The 20,082-nt window shown below is 37.1% G+C and overlaps 1 protein-coding gene across 9 annotated transcripts; it reads left to right on the forward strand.

Moving 5' to 3' along the window:
* On the forward strand, window positions 1-19,730 carry LOC100747137 (tumor protein p53-inducible nuclear protein 2). 9 transcript variants are annotated; one of them, XM_033322392.1, is made up of 6 exons: window positions 9,333-9,653; window positions 9,912-9,960; window positions 13,690-13,879; window positions 14,820-14,861; window positions 15,852-16,240; window positions 16,870-19,730. In XM_033322392.1, exons 1-6 carry the CDS (start codon window positions 9,646-9,648, stop codon window positions 17,023-17,025), a joined length of 834 nt encoding a protein of 277 aa, XP_033178283.1. In that variant the 5' UTR covers window positions 9,333-9,645; the 3' UTR covers window positions 17,026-19,730. The 9 variants fall into 9 exon arrangements, with proteins under 9 accessions (XP_012244579.1, XP_012244577.1, XP_012244581.1 ...); XM_012389154.3 differs by lacking the exons at window positions 9,333-9,653; window positions 9,912-9,960 and adding an exon at window positions 488-632; XM_024369706.2 differs by lacking the exons at window positions 9,333-9,653; window positions 9,912-9,960 and adding an exon at window positions 1,653-1,757.
* Window positions 19,731-20,082: the final 352 nt, after the last annotated feature.

The following is a 20,082-nucleotide window of genomic DNA, read 5'->3' on the forward strand; positions in this document are numbered from 1 at the left end:
CCTCGGCTCTCGCCCCTCAACAACGGCTTGACTGTTCAGCCAGCCAGCCAGTCGAAATCAGCTGACGACTATTACTACGGGCAGTTCCTACCACGGCTCCTCAAACGCAACACTGTTCAGGCGAGTGGATCCTTTTCTCTTCATACACTTCTTCTTCCTTCCTCTTTCTTTCTCTAAACACATAGACGTGTGTCGCTTGTTTCTCTGGCCAGTGTCGTATCGCGGGGGTCAACCAAACCCCGGGGCATCGCGCGAAACGCCGATAATACGCAAGACAACGATCAGTTATTTGTTATGGTCGAGATAGAAGAAAAAAGAGAATCAAGTCGTACGAAACCACCCTTTGACACGGGCCTGTTCGTTTATTCGGGTTTTTCTTCGCTACACGTCTACGCTGTGTGTTACCGCTGTGTGTGTGGGAGTGAGTGCGACGAGGGTGAGAGGGGGTAACGAAGCTCGAGAAAGGGAGAGATAGGTAGATAGTAAAAGAGATGAGGCGAAGAACACGAAGTTAACGAAACGAAGAGGGATGTTCTTTCGTGGGAGAAGGGACGATCCTGACCAGAAGTTCGAATGCGTGTGCGTGAATATGTCGGAGGCCGAGTATCTTGAGACGCACCGCGCGTAACTGTGTGGGTATTCTGCTTAACTACGTTATTACTGCATCGAAGGAAAACTGCTCTCTATGCGCCCACTTGTTCCTTGTTCCTCTTTGCCGAAGCGAGAGTGAGGAAACGAGAGAATGGGGGTGTGAGAAAGAGAGAGCACGATAGAGCGCGAATTCGAGATCAAGGTCGTTGTCACAGAGAGGCAGCTCGACGCGCGTCCCTCTTGGTGTCCGTCCATATACATGTCTCTTCTATGGGCGTATTATGATTGTGAGTGTATACACACGCGGAAACCTCGGTTTTTCGGCACTCGTCTACGTAATTCTTAAGTCGGTGTGACGTCGAACGGTACCGACGTTATCGACCGAGTACAGCGTATAGAGGCGCGTGTTCGTGAAAGTGATTAGAAGAAGACAGAGAGCGGCCTTGCAACGCGGTCAGGATCGAAGTGCGAAAATGTAGAACCGTGGTTTTGTGCGCGTCGCGGTGATAGAGCACGAAAACGGAGGAGGAATGATGCGGCGAGTGGGAGACGCGGATACATTATGTACGTATAGTAGCCAGGAGAATATTCGATCGAAACAATGCAGTGGCAGTAATACGCTTGGTAACCGACCGGTTGATCGACGCAAGATTGTTGGAAGTGCAAGGGCAACGGGGGGCCAGTGGTTGTCACTGATGCTTTCCATTTGTTTCTTTTCTTTCTTCTCTTTCCTTTAACATGTATATATGTATCTTTTTAAATGACCCATTCTTAAACGTCGGATTATGCAACTGCGTTCGAAAACATATGATCCGAGCCAAACGAGTCTATTCTGGCATACATATATCGATATAGATGCATCGTTTTATCTCACGGGTCGCGTCATCGACACGGAGGAACGACTCTAGAACGGTTTCTTCCTCTCTTCGGTAGTGCGCGCGAGATTTGGATTCGTCGAACGAGTTTGTTTACTTGGATAGCCAGGAAGCTCTGGCGGGAGGGATCGGTAGATAGAGCGTGGGAGTGAGAGGGGGTATACGGAGAGAGTATAGTAATGTCGACTCTTTTGCTCTACGATGCGTTTTCAGGTTGTCTCTCTGTCTTTCTCTATTGGCGAGGTTGTCTTTGTTCCACGATCGTCGTACGGCGACACTACGGCTGCCTTGGTATGAATATCACAAACTTAATGGGAACGTTAGATCGACGTTTCGGTATCGAATTTTCGATCGAACCTGTGATCAACTATTCAAGGCGAAATCACGGTTCACTTTGGTGATTGGGGTTGCAAATTATGGCATAACATTTAATGAGAAGTTGAGTTGACGCGTACGGAATTTGATTTCCTTTTTCTTTTATGTATTTTAATACTTTATTGGTATTATTGGGTTCACGGATAATCGTAATAGATATTAATTAATTGGTATTATTGGGTAAGGTTGTTTAATTTAGCTACATTTCGTTTGGCGATATTTTTAATAGATTTTTTTAATATTTTTAATAGATTTCTACATTATGGTTAATATTGGAGAGTTGAAAAAACGTAAAACCTAGATTTAAGAAACTTCTGGGTCGAAAACTATGTATGTTCACAAAATAATAAATCAAAGTGTCAAGATTGTAGATAAGTGAGATTAGGTTTGAGTTTGTGTTAGATTTGTGAGTTAGATATTGGCTAGGGTAGGTTGGGGTTATGATTTGAGCTTCGGTTAGGTTTGGAAAGTTTCCTTCGTTCAAAACTATTATTTTCTTTTATTCTACTCATCCGGTGCTTTTGAAAAAAATTTTTATAGCTTACAAAAAAATTTTAACTTCAACTGATATAATATTGAATCATTGATGATTACAATTCAGTGCTAGATAAAGTCTCACTTTTAATTCATATTCCTATTTTTTCGGATAAACAAAAATGATCAAATTGCTTTCATATAATTATGCATGAAGTATAAATTAAAACTAACTGGTTTTTTATTATTAATTTCATTGAAATTTTCATGGATCATAAACGAGTCAGCGATATCAATAAAAGCTTTAACTCTACGTTACATTTATTTTCTACGATAACGAAAAATTAAAACTTGAAGTTTCGGGAGAATTTTAGAACTAACTGTATAGAGGATCCATCTTTTAACAAATTGTAGAAGACGCAACCAGCGACTAAATTACTAAACGAGTCCCAAAATTAGAAGCCTCGTATAAACTGTGTACATTTACGTAATAGAATCCTTGATATTGTCTAAACTCGAGACCACAGTTAAACTTCACCTAGTCTATTTCAATCCGGTGGAATGGAGTTCATGGTGAAGGTTTCTTTGAAATTCTGTTGGAACAAATCCGAACATTCGCAATGGTATGCTGACTTTACCTGAGTAGACTCATACACACCATCTTTCGTCTGAAATGATCCCTCGGCTCCTCTATTTCGGCCTTCCATCGATCGTCTTCGCGTAGTATTATTAGAAAGCTCGCAAAACTTCTCGAGAGTTGCATCATCGACGCCTTCCCCCGGTCTTAAACTTTTCTTCGCGTCGTTCCAGCTTCTGTGTTGCGCGTTAGAACACATTGACCCCGTTTTAATCGGCAATTTCGTTGCTACATGCCAACGAGCTTGTTGTGCTCGCTTGTTATGTAAACTATCGAGTTACATAATTTTCCGGAATAGAAACGGAAATGTTTTATGAAATACACTTTACAGTACGAAAGTGCCAGAAACACTAAATTTTCTCAATCACGAAAGTATTGTTCCAATATTTTGGCGAGCGAGGCGAAGAGTATAAGTCTTTCGCTCAAGTATACTAATATTTTCTACATTCTTATCTGTTGATTATGATTCTGATAGTACAAGACGATTTCGTTTCTTTCTTTTTCTAATAATATATCCGTAATCCAGCATGGATTTAATTTGATCGTACTTTACTTTACATATTTTACATATTTTACGTACACTTTAAATATTACGAGTGCTTCTCTGCAAGACTAGTAATTCTAACTTGTAATTCATTGCCTGACCACCAGAGAATTAGCGTAGGAAACTTTCACGTGACCGTTCTCAACGTTTGTAAAGTGGAAAAAGTGGATTCTCGTGTTTCCTATCAACAGTATATTAATTTTTGCAAAATTGCCTGTATGTTTCTAATAATTGCAGAATATAAAAATCTCCGAAATCCACCAATTTCAGTATTTCTGATGTTAGGATCTATTTGGTCGGTCATGAGAATTGCTTTCTCGTGTCTGGCCAATGAACGGCCGAGTTCATTGAAGGTTTTCTTGGAAAGCGAGATGGATTCGATGCGAAAGACGGCGACACAACGGTCCTCCGTTATAGGGACACTCTCTGTGCTCGTTGAGAGGGAAAAAGAAGGAGAGAGGAGATTCAACGACAAGCCAGAATCGTAAATTATGACGATTGTTTGGGTACCGTTAGAGTTGAATCGGTGATTAGTAGGTTATATTCCCTGTCTAAGAATTTACGCGATAACATGAAACGTTTATTAACACAACCAGTGTTCCTATGGATCAACGTTGGTTTTATCTGAATCGCCTCTATATATCTCGTTAGGATTGGCGGCCTTGATTTTTATTTGATCGTTAGAATGGTTTGGAAAAAACACGATTAGGGAACCTTAATGTTAGAGCTAACTCAACATATTGACGAGATCATAGGTTATTTCTGTTCCTGCGCCTGTTAGGATCTGTCAGATATATATATATATCTGATTTGATAAAAATTCCCATTTATGTATTTTTTGTTTCCAGAAATATCCACTCAGGTGATCATAAAATTTGAGTAAATTTCTTTTCACGATCCTTAAACGAGAATTACAGAGCATTAATGCAATAAGATTCTTTGTTCATGCTTGGCTCAGCAGTTTACGGTATTTTATTAGAATTTTTATTTTGATATTATCTTGTTGTACGTGCTTCCCATTAGTACTGAATTGGTAATTAGATCAGTTCTCTTCCAATTAAAGAGTGCAGCTTTTGCTTCGATGAAGGACTCTGATGCGTAGCATTTGTTAGGTTAGAATTCATAGGTCATCTCTATACGGTTCTAAAAACGTATTCGCTTAATACAATTAGTACTTATTTTATTACCGATTCAAGGGCTTAATAAAGCGTATATAACATAATAAAATAAAGTATATGTAATCCAAGATATTTTATTACGAATTTCCAATCCGCTTTAATTTTCAGAAAATGTGATTTCGTTGTTCGATTTTCAATGTGCTTTAATCCGCAGAAAATGTAATTTCTCTTATGAATCTCCAATATGTTGTATATTTTCAGAAAAATCAGTTTGTGTCAGTGTCAATGAATGTGAATTATTGTCATTCGGTTTATTTGAATTATTGTCAAAATACATTTGTGTTATTTATACTTTAATTCTGATTGTGGATTTTGAAAATTTGTAAACAATAGGGAACGATAATATAATTGAAAAAAAATATACGTTTGTATTGATAAACAATTCTTTAAACATTCTATTTTCATTTATCTACTTCGTTGAATTAGTCCCATTGATAAACTTACGTCACGAAGAAAGAAAATAAGTTTAATAGTATTTTATTTTCAGCATTGTATAATTACAAAATAATAACTGAATTCACGAAAAATAAATTGAAATTAAATTCCTGATATGTTGGCATCCTCATTTACATTAATTCCATATGATCGGTATAATAAGCAATATTTTTTACTTAATATCTTCTTCTCTATCCTTTCTTTTAATCGATGCCCTACGCTACAAAAAAAAATCGAACATTCTAAGGCATTCAAGGGTATTCACCTTAATTAAATTCCTAGCGCGTTGTATCCTCATTTACATCTATTCTATCGAAGCAGTATAGCACAGCTCGATGATATTGCCATTATTAATATTCTTCTTTATCTATCTGTTAACATTTTCATATAATAAAAACATATGAAATAAAAAGGAAATTCAAGAAGAAGAAATTATGTTTGCTTTCGTTTCTTGGTGACCCTAACGCATTTTATCGATTTTTGTCTCGTCACGATGATGGGGATTTATTGACATAAATCACCAGGCTCATTGAACACTTCCTTACTGGTGTGAGGATTTTCGAGACTAACTTAAGCCACGTTCACACTAATTGTAAGTAGTAGTTGAAGTTAAAAAGTAGTTGTTCGAGTAACTTGAATTCAAGTAACTTGACTAATCTGAACATCTAACAGTTTACGCTAGTAAAGTAGGTTTTTCGAAGTTGCTCGAGTTCGAATTGTTCAAAGTCAGGTAACATGCTAATCTAAACGAGACTTTACGTGTCGCTTAAAGACCTTATCGTCGATGTAAACAAATGGCGCGCTAGTGGATTCGAGCCTGTTGAATTATTGGCGGAAACAGTTAGGCAACGCGTTGGATAGATTGACGTTACGTGCTCTCGCATATTCGTGGCATTCGCTTCCGCCTACTTAATTCGACGTCTGAGTAATTCCAGCCTGTCAGATCTGCGTCGGTTCGCGATTCCAGACTGATTGTAAAGCAATTCTTCTTCAAATCGATTGAGAATTAATTTCAGCCAGCCAGTTTAATTTCGCTTGATTTTTTGCTGAAAAGGGGATTCTACGAGCGCTTTGAGGTTATGTCGTGGTTATAGATAAGAATGTCTGCTGGGATTAAATCCAGGTCTTTAAGAGAGAGGTCTCTTGTCGGCAATAAGATTAGGTTCAAGAAAGAGGCTTTGTCGATGGAAAGTTAATGGAGAAAAATAGTTCGTTGTTCAATGAGAAGGAATTATTGTATTGACATCGATTAACTTGTTTACCTTCGTGTTGTCATATAGTTGGACTATTAATTACTACTTCAGGTAGTTTCCTTTCTTATCTTGTTAATTTGTAGATATCAATTAATTAAAAAATTGTTCTTTTAGAAAGATAAGACTCGTCATACTATCATTTCTAAACCGAAGAAAGTTATAATTCTATCATTTTCTTCGTGCCATTTCTTCTTCACATTTGTATCTCTTTAAATATTTTCCTTTTTCTTACTTCTTACTTTACTATTTTACTTTATTTGCAAAAAATGTAAAATACTCTGGAACCAAATACATCAAAAACTATCATTATTTTATAACAGCGTGTATAATGTAATCTCGTTAGAAGTATTGTAAAATGCGCGGAGTAGTAATTATAGTGGGTTTATACACTGTGAAAATTGCCTATATTGACCATATACATCGATTCATTAATTCATTGATGCCACATCTACGAATTATATATAGAATTATAATTAATACTCTGCAATAATATTTGGTTAGCATAGCAATAAAAGGTTCCGTGAGACAATAATCCCTGTATTTTGTAGATGCGATTATGGGTCGAAATAGTGTGTTTTGTCGTAATATCGGGGAGTTACAATTGTAGCGATGAAATCAGCGACTTTTCTGACGTAACGATAAGCCTCTACCGTAACCAGTACGATTAGTCCGATTATGATTCACGAGGAACACGAGCAGAGTTCTGAAGCTCGTTTGTTATTCGTGCGATATTCAAGGAAAATAAGATAACGCGCATTTTAGACGAACAAAAAAAAGAGAAAAGATTGCCAGGGAACAAAGAACGGAAAGCGATTGAAAAAAGTGACTAACGATAGAATAATAGAAATGTGGCCATTGCGTTGCTAGATTAATTATAGAATTCTCCGAACAAGACATTACTTATAGTGAAATATTACTTGACATATTCCATGTCGTCTTAATTCGCAGCAACTATAATTCATTGTATTAACTTTGCTATTTTCCTTATTACCTTATCACTTTGTCTTTATTATTTCCTTATTACGTTTTCTATTTGCAACTTTCTTAATTGAAGTATGTTTATAGCATAGTTTTATGTATATAGTTTTATAGTATATGTATATAGTTTTATATTACATTGATGTTAGAAATATATCTGTAGTGGTTGAACTATACACGTGTCAACTAATAGTTGATTACACTAATATTTAACATTGCTCAACAATGTTACAGACACTATATAGTAGTAGCAATAGTATCTACTATACTAGATTTATCATAACAATTCTTAATTATACCAAATTCATTAGAAAGATCTGCGACTACATTAGGTCCATTTGAAAGATACTCGACTATATGATATTCACTGTAAAAACTACTATACAAGATATCCACAAGGTTCAACTGTAGAAAACATGCACTATACGATTATGCTAGACTACAAATATATATATTACAACTATACAATGATTAATTTCGCAAACAACGACAACGATTGACAAACACGAACGATTGACAATATGAACCTCCATATAGCTAATGGATGATCGCGCTTCCATTCGATTTTCAAATTCCATCGCGTCATATCTATTCATAATAACTCGACACTGTCATATCATAACGCCTAATCGGTTTATCTTTTAACAACAATTACGCCAGTCTCACGATACACGGTAACAACAAAGGAGAAAAGAAAAAGAATAAAGGATAGGCGTAAGATTGTTGCAATTGAAAGTTACGCGACTCAAGGATATCTGCCGCTTAGACAGAAGCGCAAAAAGCCGAACTCATTCCATTAACATAATTACGCGGTGAGACACTTACAATAATGAAGACACAACGCGACATCGGTAAACAGCGTGTGCTTTGTTTTCGCGGATTTTCAAATAATCGCTATGAAGCTTTGTTTCCCCTTAAAATACCATACGATACTCTGTGTAACATTCTTAAGTAGTTGGCAAGGGTGTCTCATCTTTGTATCGACCAGAAGATGTGGCAGCTATGCATAGGGTTTGTAACGATAGCTCAGCATTTTTAGACAGTGTAAATTGAACGCGGCCGAGCGATTCGACACGGTATGACACGTGGTTGTCAGATTTAAGGAACGTGGCAAAACACAGCGCACGCATCGACTCTCGGAAACGTGTTGCTGTACTCACGTTGTGTCGGAACGTGGCATAACCGATGATGCAGACGCGAGGAAAGTCGAGACACGAGTTTATATTTACACCAGTACCTTGAAAAAATTCGTGCTTCGACCATGTAATTCGCGTTTCCCTGGCGTGAGCTCGCGGTTCACGTGAGTCACGCTCGAAATCGATACGATCCTCACCTCACACCAGGTGTGTATTACGCTTCGTGAAAAAAATGGCTGAAAGTCAGATTGGATCGAAACGATGGAGGTTTGGTCCGTTTGAGAGAGGGTGGACTGGATGGAAGATATTTTATATCGATTTTGTTACCTGCCATTTCGTTATTCGAGATCGTGTGGTTTGGTGGTTTGAATGCGTCGGTAATGAGGGTTGGATTTTAATTGGTAGAAGGTATTCCGTTTCGATTCAACTTTTCCTGGCGAATTTCGATGCAATTGGATCGGATGGAGTGATTTCAAGGTTGAACAAGAACGCACAACTGCATTTAATTAACTTCGGCATCGAACTTTATTTTAGTGAAATTTACACACACATTTAACGCTTCAACTACCAGGTAGTTACTATAAAAAAAATTCGCAACTTTTTATAGGAATCTGTGTGTTAGATTGAAATTTACAACGATGTAGTTTCAGACATTTACTCGACGCTCATAAAAATAGGAATTTGCATAAAAGTCTGCAGTTTAGCGATCACAGAGCAGCGGTCGATCACGTTGCGTCACAATCCGTTATCTGTTCAGCAATGAAATTAGCAAAACAGATGTTTATCCGCGATAATGACCAAGCACGCTTACTCGACGGTCGCGTTTTCACTGGTCCATGAATCATTCGTGCGTAGTGAGTGGACGCGAACGTTCCTTCGCGACTTTCGCGCACAATCTTATCGAATTTCTTGCCTTATCATTGAATAGACGCGCAATCGAGATGCGTTCTATATCTTAATTACTTCCTTCCGTGCTCTTTTCTATATTTCTCCTTCTTTTTTACGTTCTTCTTAATTTTCTTACCAAAAGATCGCAAGGTCGTGTCGCGAACAAAGGAGAAGTTTATTCGAAGTTTCGTTCAAAGGTCATCGAGCTAGTTTCTGTTTAAATTGTGTTTGATTCGTCAGATTGGGATTATCTGCTCCTATGGTATCAGTGGACTTTTGGAATGTTAAAGTAGGTGTACGTTAGTATCGGTTACTTGTTTGAAACATCGGAAAATTGTTAGAAATATCGTGTGTTATTATGCATCATGCGCGTACCATAATTGAATTTCTTGTTAATTCTATTCCGAATTCATATAACGAGATAATCTCAAGGGCACGTCCTCGTTAATCTGTTTCATTGTATCCTGTACTTTCTATCATTTGCGTCTTATCTTCGATATAATAACCTTTTAAGACGTGTTTACAATTTTCTTTTTTTTATTTTTAGTGGTGTTTATAAAGTTTTAGTGTTTATAAAACGCAGGAAAGCGATATCTGTAAGTATTATTATAATACTTTGTGCAATAGACATAATTATTTTACCTCTTATCTTTATTACTATATTATGTATTTAGTTCTGCTATACCTGTTATTACGCTTGTCACTATACTAATTAAATGCATGAAACTCATGATTATTCGAAATAAATGACACGTGAAGTTTGAAAATTCATATCTCGCAGTGTTTTCTAAACAATTTCGTATCAGCTACAAGAATATGCAGTAAAAAAATACAAGTTCGTATTTTTAAGTGTTTTAACTTACCGACTTCATTTGTGTCTTTCGCAACACTATAAGTCATTGCAAGGTCAAATAATTTCTAGTATGCTTTTTGTATTGCTTGATAATCTATAACATTTATCTAAAACATTTTTCCGTATTCTTCGTATTTTTCAAAATAATTCATCGTTCACAAGTTCGATACTTCATTTTCTATTGCTATTGCTATATCGCGGATTGCAGTGATATACTATTGTTATTGTTAGTGCTATAATTAACTATCGCCACAGTAGCGTAATCATTTGTCCATAAAGGTTAGGAATTCTATTAACCTTTTTCGATGGCACCACTATTTATAGAAATAAATGGTTACCACTCATTATATGCCATATTCTGCATAACTATCTCAAAGCGGTGTATTTCCTAGATGATAGAAATTCATATTTACAGGAATATTCAATTATATCGCAAGAGCTACTGTGATATTCAAGTTTCGCGCAAAAATATAATCTCGAAATTTCCAATAAATTAGTTCGTTTCCCATATTAACACTTAGCCAACCGCGCGGGCCATTGCGAGCTATACGTTCCCTACCGCGCATTTTTCTAAGTGTCGATGACTAGTATTCGCTATTTAAAGAACAAAGAAGTATAAAAATTATTCAAGTGATTAATTATATTTCGCGGTAATGATTTTATTTAACGATTTCACATATTGTTTATACAAAACATCAAATTAAAAGTATATATTATAAGTATAAAGAAATATAGGTAAAATTAAGAGCATTAAAGATGACTAAAGATAAATACCACGACTCGAACGTGAAATTAAAAATTCATAATGCATGTTAATATTATTTTACAGTGTGGTATCGTTCGATTATAACTTTATTTAGTCATAACTGATAGTGTAACTTCTTAATTAATTTTAACACTACTAAATTGCTGTATTTTATTATATACTGTACCTTATAAAAGCAGTGAAAGTAGCGCAATTAATTAGCAACAATTCCAGCTAAACAATAACTGATAATAACAATATAAAAAAAAAGGAAAATGCTTAGCTAAAGTCAAAAAGAAAGTCTGCCAGTTCGGTCACGCAGCGATGTTCTTCACAGAGGACAGATTTTCCAATTCGGTTGGCTAAGTGTTAACAAAGAGATATTAACAAATAAATTGTTGAGCAAAACTAGCCTTTTTCTAAAATGTATAGAATCCTCCGTCACAGTATGTTTCCATCAAACAGGTCACAAATTCGATTGAACTCGTTCAAAAATTCATCTCACAAAGAATATAACCTAACAGACACGAAGATGGTACCCCGCTGGGAGTAGCCACCCACATGTTATATTATTATACCACTAAGCTATAATATTTTATCAAATGTCCTACTGGACAAATTGTAAAATTTAAATAACCTACTGGACAAATTGTAACTACTGGACAAATTGTAAAATTTAAATAAATAAATAAATAAATAAAAAAAAAATTCATCATCGGTCGTGAGAAGCGTTCTCCAAGAATCTTTTTCTTTTTTTTTTTACTCCGACGAGTGAAAATCGTCAATCATAAATTGATCTCTTTCTAAAATGTAGGAAAACCTTCGCAAGCTAGGGAAATTTAAGCTAGAAAAATTTACCGAATGTTCAGCTGGACAAATAAAAATTAAACAAAAAAAAAAAAAAAGAAAAGAAAACCTTCGTAGGCGATTTACGTATAGGTACGGCATATTTCTACTAAACACAGGTTCGTTCGAAATCCAACTCCGACCGCGAGAATCGTTTTCGAGGAATCTCCTTTTTACTCTGGCGAGTAGAAAAGCGAACAAGGAACGACAATTTGAAACGAGGTGGGGAGCGGAGAGGGGAGAGGGAGAAGGGTGGTCTGGCGAAACGTGCAAACCGCGTGCAACAGCGTGACGCGGCGACTCGATAAATAACGAAACGCAAGCATCGGTGTCCCATTTGCGGGGAAGCGAAGCGTTCTCACGCGCGGCTCACGTTTTTCCATTGCGCAACCGTCATAAAGGCAATTACAAGGCCTCGTGGATACACACTTGGCGATCCTAAAGGTATCATACGAGAAACGTCGGTCGTAGATAATCAGGATTCGACGAATATTGGAATTTGCCATGCATACCGCAAGGTTCTGTTCAACCATCGCCTCTTTACTTACATAATTCAACGTTGATGATGCTCGTGCTGTCGTATACGCGTCGCGATAATTATAACATGGTGACCATGGGCCCGATAGCGTTCTACTACGCACTTTCTGCTACACGCGCTTCATTGTCCGATAAAATCGAGATTTCCCGACGATTACTTGCAGCTGCGTTCCGTACAGTTGAAAATAATCCGACCGACATACATAGAACTTTACCAAATTTAGCCATTTTAACCCTTTGCACTCGACAGCCTTTTCGGTAAGGCGTAGCAGCAACTCGAGGTGATTTGGCGCGTGTGTAACGAGTGTCCTGTAGGTAATATAAAATGATTTTATAGAAAAATTAACTTAAAGAAATATATTTTAATACTCTATATATATTTACATCTTCGAACACATTTTTTAATATTTTTTCTTTTTTACAATAATTTATAAAATGTCTGCCAAGGTGCATCCTTGGTTTGTCTTTTGTTCATTTGCAGAATATGTGAATTAATTAAACAAATTTCCATATGTATTTTTTTAGAGTTTCTAAATTTACGAAACTATAATACTTCTGCCACCATCGTCGAATCTGAACTAACGTCAGAGACGTTGCCAGAACCATAGTTTCGAAAGAATTCCAGCATAAATATTTTATCTCCGTTTTAAAATGTAACACTTCATGCTTCATAACAGACAATACAAAAGAGCTAAGAAATCTATTTACGAACCAATACTGAGCTCTCATCAGCTGGAGAGGTCGAAATCTAGGATAAACAGGGACTGTCGTCTCTTATTCCCCTCTCGAGCTGCCACACGGAACGCTGTGGTCGCGGAAAATACCCCTCGAGTGCAAAGGATTAATCTCTTAATCATATTTACCAGCCACCAACATGTCACATTCTTTTGCTTGAGAAATCTCTAAGAATTTCAGCAACCAAAGGTCTCAGAATCTTCGTCGTCCAGATAAAGTAAACGGAACTGTGCGGAATCAAGCTCTTTTATCCCAAAATTATTTAACAATCGTAATCACGTCCCATTCTCTTCGCCTAAAATATCTCCGACCAAGAATTTCAACAGCCAAAGATCGTGCAAGTAAAACAGATCGAACCTTAGCGAACCTAACTCGCTAATAATCAAATTTCACCAGTCTCAAATTGCCCAACAAATAGCTACCAATCGTATTCTTTCCTCTAAAAAGTCTCTAGTCAAGAATATCACCGACCAAACGTTCCAAAATCTTCATCGCCCATACAAAACACGATCGACCTTGGATTATCGAATATCAGTGTTACGCTACCGGTGCCATTACAATTTTTACGAATATTTTTCTAAAACGAGGCGTTATCCGTTGTTATTATAGGCGCTGAAGAGCAAGAAGAAGGTCAGGATGCTGAGCAGTTTGGCAAACTACCTACTCGGAGGTAATATCTCCGGCGCGCAGGGTTCACGGCAAGGGTCCAATAACGAAACCCCGGAGACCCATCCAGTAATGGCGAGGCTCAGTCAGGTGGAGATTGAGGGCGATGACTGGATCCTCATTGACCGTACTGGTACGTTCAACGAGCGAGATAAACGTTCCTTTCCAAAGGGAATCTCGAGAAATTCGAATATATATATATATATTTTGTATCTGTATATACACATATATATGTATGTATATAGATGAAACACACATAGAAATCACATCTTGCAGTCCAACTGCCTCTCACACGCCAAGGGAAGCTTTCTGTCCCCTTCGGGTGTAAAATGAGATGCCTTGGACCATACAGCGATGAATAATGCGAATACTCCAGTGCTGGAAAATAACGAGGCCTTTCTTGCCCGATTGTTTTCCTAATGAAGTTTGTTTGACTTGTCTTCCAGGCTGTTTAGGGTGATTGCTAGTTTTAAGCTTGGTAGGTCTGTCTGTAGTTATTGTCGAGCTTGGAAAATAGGCAGAATGTGTTTTATCCTTGTTATTTAGTTTGTTTTGTATTGTTTCGTATTGTTACTTCAAATAGAATTGCATGTCAAAGTTTCGGAGTTTTGTTTTTTTTTCTCTTTCTTTTTTTATTTCGCTTGCCTGTGCGAGTTTTGCATTGCTGAAAGAGATGGAGAGAGAGAGGGGGGGGGGAGAGCGAGAGAGAGAGAGAGAGTGTGTTATATAATTCTTCCAGGCGTAGAAACGTTTGAATACTACCGGTATGGAAAATTATTAAATTTGATTTTTCTCTTTTTCGGTAGACACTGTATTTTATATCTTTTATAATTAGGGGTTCATTCACTGGACGTTTTGATGTTAATTTTGCAGAATTTATGAAAGTAGGCGTATGAAAAAGGTATAGAGGGAAGAAGTATGAATTACATTCTTGTAAAGGGTTGAAACAAGAGATGATATACGGGCAAAAAGCTTCATTTAATGCATGCAGGGTGTTACAGACTACTGACGATGTTGTGTACTTTTATTTTTAGCTTTTAACAATTCATTCGCAATTTCTCTCCTTATTGCAGACAATCCAGCAAGTTCCACCACTTTCTTCGACTCCATTTTAGGTATCCATTTTCCATTAGGTATCCGTTTCAAGTCAGATTGCTTGAATTCAAATAATATCGAGATAAATGAAATCAAATGACTTAGGTTTTCTGAAATTTGATCAGAAATTTGAAATTGATTTACCCCGATATATATATATATAATATATATATCATATATAATGATTAGCTTTTAACGAAACATATGATTATTATGAGAATGATTAAACAAATGGAATTCAAGCAACCTGACCTAACCTAAGCTACATTTTAGTCTATAAAAAACAATGACGATTAAAAATATTACGTTGTTACACAATAAATGTCGTTTTCTGCTCAACTTTTCATACCGGTTCATCTGTGCATCAAACAACTCTTATATGCCACGTATACGAACTTGTGAGACAAGCAAACCTAAATATTTGAAGAAGCTATATGAATTTGGATGCCATTTACTTACAGGTCTTCATCTCAAAATAAATGCTTTATCAAAATTAGTTGTCAGATGCTTTATCGTAGAGCAGACATTCATCGTAGAACAATGTAATGGAATTTCGAAAAACGTGTTTGCAGACCTGAAAATAATATTATCGAAGATTATAGTTAGAGAAAGTTTCGGTACTACATTCATAGTTCTCTTTTTCTCGATCGAGTTTTTAGTAGCGCGTTGCGTTTCTTTCATCGATATTGCAGTTCACTTCTTCAAGGCAGTTTCAGGTCTGCCCTCAGAACAAAAACACTAGCAATTATAAGTATTTGGACACTTCCTGGTATTAACGTAAATTCGATGTTTCCCATTGCTTTTATCTCTCGATTATTTTATTATAAATCTATTGATCCATTCGTATCGTACATGTCATACGATATAAAATACTACACAGAGTAAAATTTCCTAGAGTTTCGCAATAATTGTGCGAAATAGATATCCTAATACTTATGACCGACAGTGTAAGTTATCTACAGGGCATACACTGGAGAAGTAATGCTATAAGCGAGCTTTAAAACCTGCAGTTGACGGAACGACGGCGCTGGAGGAGTCGTGGTATGTAACACCACCCGCATGTTTTACACGGGCTGGTCCCGTGAACGTAGAAACATCACCGCTAGAGGACCTGCTGATAGAGCATCCTAGTATGTCCGTTTACCGAGCCACAGCGCCTTCGATCGCTCCTGAAACTCCACCGCCAACGCCAGACGCACCGGAAGAACGAGGCGTCGAGGAGGACGCTCTACCAAACGTCGCTTCCAGTGCACCGGTCACCGCAACACCAGCATCGCCGGAACGTGCCCCCGGCAGAAGCCAAAATGGACAACAAGCAACCCGTAGACCAGACACCCGCGACGAAAGACCTCGTGCACGCACTGAGAAGAGGATAGTTCAGCTTCGGTCGGCGCAAAAGGTAATTCGCTGTTAACTTTTCTTTTTTTGTTTTATAAGCGAGAATATGGTGTTTGTAGCGACATAAACGCCAGTTCCCTGGAATACTTATTTCCTTATTACACTAATAAATTAACTAATATTGATTCATTACACTGATACAAATTACAAATTAATGTCAAGTGGTTGTGACGCTAAACTATATTCTACTATTTCTTCACTATCGAATTTTCCGCTTTTCCCTAAGAATAATGATATGTACTTGATAATAGTGCATTACGAAGTGGAGTATAATTTGAAACTTCTACTGGAGACCTGAACATTTTACAAACGTAAGACAAAGAAGCTAATTATTTTATGATCACCGCTCGCCGCCCAAAATACATATTTCAAGATCCAACGCTGATTATCAATTAACATACCTGCTTAACCAAAGTGTCCATTGCTGAAGTATAACCGAGATAACGACCTGTCCATAGAAGTAGCCAAACATTTCATTTTAAAGTTCAAATATCAGATTACTTTTAACGTTCACTTAAAACTGAAAAGCTCCATCCTTCCAAATATAAAGAGATTAATTTTCCATATTGCAGCATATTATGAAGATAAATTTCAATGAAATTTTTGAGTGTCAATGAAAATTACGTGCAGGTTTACGAGAAGAGGACTACCCAAGCACTGAAGAGAGGTCGCCTGGAGAGAAGTAACAAGCTGAGGGAAGTGTTGAGCGTAAAAGGCAAGCGGCCGCGCCGCCAAGACCGCTTGCGTATCCAAAACAGTGGCGCGAACAACAACCGGAAATGCTAGTCATTTGATCTCAGGCCAAGGTGTACTCATATACTTTCTTCCTAAAACGCGAATAGGCATATAACAGAAAAATCTATGTCGCATTGAAATAACGATTAAAAGCAATTATTTAATAAGAAGAAAGAGAGGAAACCAATGAGAAATGGAAAAAACAATGAGAAGACATAAGAACAGAGAAATTCGTTTCTAAAACCCCTATTTATCTATTGTTCGGTGGAAGCCATAAAACACTAAAGTCGCATAAAACAACTAACAAACAGAAGCTAATCGAAATACAAAGAAAGAAAAGGTAGTAGTAAAAATCTCGTGGAAAAACAAAAGAAAGAAAGAATAATAGCGAAGAAGATTAGGCAAAAGTGTGGTTATCCTCTCTTAACAAGTTTTATGTTAGCTAAGCCGCTCCTCCGCGTACAAAAACACTGAAACAATTTCCTATGCAAGAAGGGTTCGTATCAAGAAGAAAAACTAATACCACTTAGCAAAAAAAAAAAAAAGAAAAAAAGGACAAAAATATTCGATACGAACTTGATATCTTGCTGATGGAAAAGGAAGAAAAGCGAAGAAAAAAATAAAAGGGAAGAAAGTATGAGAAACGTTATTGGTTCGCGGTGAGAGTCTCATCTATAGAATATCTCGTGTATAATGGCGCGTGTATGGTACTCAGTTGGATCGTGTGTATAATTTTTAGCCTCTAGTATGGGCAAATGTGTTTTTACTCGTACGTTTAACTCGTTAGTTTTTATTTAAGTCGATCAATCATTTATGCGCCTGTGTAGCGTAACAGGAGTATAACTTTTAGTGTAATAACCGAAACCTGATCTTATTTTCCCCGAAAATCCCATGGACGTCGCTATCCTGCTTCTATAAACTGATTCACGATGGTGCGACTTTCAAATGGCCAGAACCTCACTTCGGGACCATACCTTTTAGGTTCACGTTACGATTAATTTCTGCTGGATTTTATCAACTCTAAATGGTTGATTATAATTACAAACGTGGTATAATTTATGCGTTACCTTTCAAAGCGGCTCCGAAGATAGCTGATAGTCGTAGAACGTCCATTTGATAGATGTCGCTGTTCTTCGTGGTGTCTTATCTTTTTGAAAACATAAGTGTCACGATTAGACTGCGGATTTTTCTGCATTTGTATGCAATTTAAATGTGCAAAACTGAACGGAATGCACGTATACAACAATATCTAGAATATCCAAGATAAAGTACTGAAATTTCTATTCAAATTCTATCATTTCACTTATACAACACCCAAAACAAGAACACAAAATTGCCTAAATGTCCACAGTCTACTTGCAACACGTTTTCCTCTAAGCAATAAAACGCTGTCAAACAAGAGACTGTAGCAAATGTTTATCGATGGACGTTCGTCAATAAACGTATTTATTTAGCGGCACACATGGTATGGTACTATCAACTGAATATCGATTAAACTAAGCGTACCGTTTAGATAAAGTGAAAACGAGGATGACACACGCGTCTTGAAGAGAGAAAATGGAAGAAAGCCTTGGCTCCTCTCTCTAATCGTCTCAACGAAAATTATCAAAACTCTTGTCAATAGTTCTTGGCCTGTCTTACGCATAGATAGAAATCTAAACCTAAAAGTTGACGAGTAAAGATGATTCAGTGTCTCGTAAAGGGACAGAAGCAAGGCTTGAATACAAAATTCTTTCTCTCAATCTGGAGAATCGGTCTCTATATAGCTGATGCGCGTTGTAGCGCAGTTTCAAAGTATTCGCTTTTCATGGAAGGATCGAAGAATGAAGCAAGTGCAAGCTGCCCTGACCGAACCCAGGGATCTCGTTGACACTGGATTGGTCGAGTCTCACTCGTTGAGGATACTTGTACCTGGGCAACTGGTCGGACAATTGGCCCTCTTGCATAATTGGTTATTAATATAACTAACAATTGCACTGTCAATATTATTATATTTAGTTAAGTGAACAAAATTTTACTTACTGGTTTCGTTTGTTTATCATTGGTAATGGACTATAGATGCTATAACACCGTGGAACAAATTTCTGGTTAAACTCAATTTTTTGTACAGTTTATAGTAATTGGATTGTAAGTGTTAAAGTATTTAGCGAATTGAGCCAATTGTTGCATTCTATCTTTTGTAATTAATATGACGTGTAATTGGAATTCATTAGCTTAACAATACCAATTTAATTGTGCAAGAAAGCCCCTAAAAGAATTGTAATTGTCAGCTTGAAACTCCTCAAGGTGCTTAGGGCGGACTGTTTTCTAATTTAAGAAAGGAACACAAGAAACCTAAGTTAGGTTCAGATAAGACAAATAAACAGTCTGCTTGCAGATGTGCTATGTAATCTTGAAGAACGAGCCAGAGTTCAAGTACAAGTATCACGGCCATAATAGCGAAACAGCTCGAGGAGAGAGATTGGTGTCGCCAAAATTGGACTTTTTATAAATTCAGACTCGCGTGTCCAAGTATCAGTGCGAGATTGTGCAATATCGTCACTATTATACAAACTCCCCTCAGATGATTTCTTCTATGAAGAAAACCCGGCGACACCACGTTCAACTCGACAGCAATCTCGTTTAAATGAAATTCAGACTTCTTTGAAGTTTCAAGAAACCACAGAATGCTAGAGAACAGTCACTGCCTGGGGTGTTTCTTCGAGAGTTGTTTCGTCAAGGCCCTAGAAGCTGGATATCGTCCAAAATAAAAAAAAGTAAAAAATAATAATAATAATAATAATAAATAAACTAGTAGCAATAGAAACTCGTCCAATCAAACTATTGGATGATAGTTGTCAGACAGCTGTGATTCAAACTGAATTCGACCTCGAGCGACCCTCTCCTCCGCAAGGAGAATAGCTAATCGTGTTTCAAACAGGAAACTTTTCTCCTTTGTGGTCCTAGACTCGTGAATTTTTCTAAAAAAAAAAAAAAAAAAAAAAAAAAAAAAAAAGCGACACCACGTTCAACTCGACAGCAATCTCGTTTAAATGAAATTCAGACTTCTTTGAAGTTTCAAGAAACCACAGAATGCTAGAGAACAGTCACTGCCTGGGGTGTTTCTTC

Source organism: Bombus impatiens, unplaced genomic scaffold (assembly GCF_000188095.3).
Source record: "Bombus impatiens unplaced genomic scaffold, BIMP_2.2 scf_0637, whole genome shotgun sequence".
Classification (NCBI taxonomy): Eukaryota; Metazoa; Arthropoda; class Insecta; order Hymenoptera; family Apidae; genus Bombus; species Bombus impatiens.

What these genes read in the sequence shown, in the direction of transcription:
- LOC100747137 (XM_024369706.2), top strand. Translation starts at nt 1,668, where the DNA reads ATGCGTTTTCAGGTTGTCTCTCTGTCTTTCTCTATTGGCGAGGTTGTC. An exon ending in GCGACACTACGGCTGCCTTG is followed by an intron (nt 1,758 to 13,689) that starts GTATGAATATCA and finishes TTGTTATTATAG; the next exon opens with GCGCTGAAGAGCAAGAAGAA. An exon ending in GATCCTCATTGACCGTACTG is followed by an intron (nt 13,880 to 14,819) that starts GTACGTTCAACG and finishes TCCTTATTGCAG; the next exon opens with ACAATCCAGCAAGTTCCACC.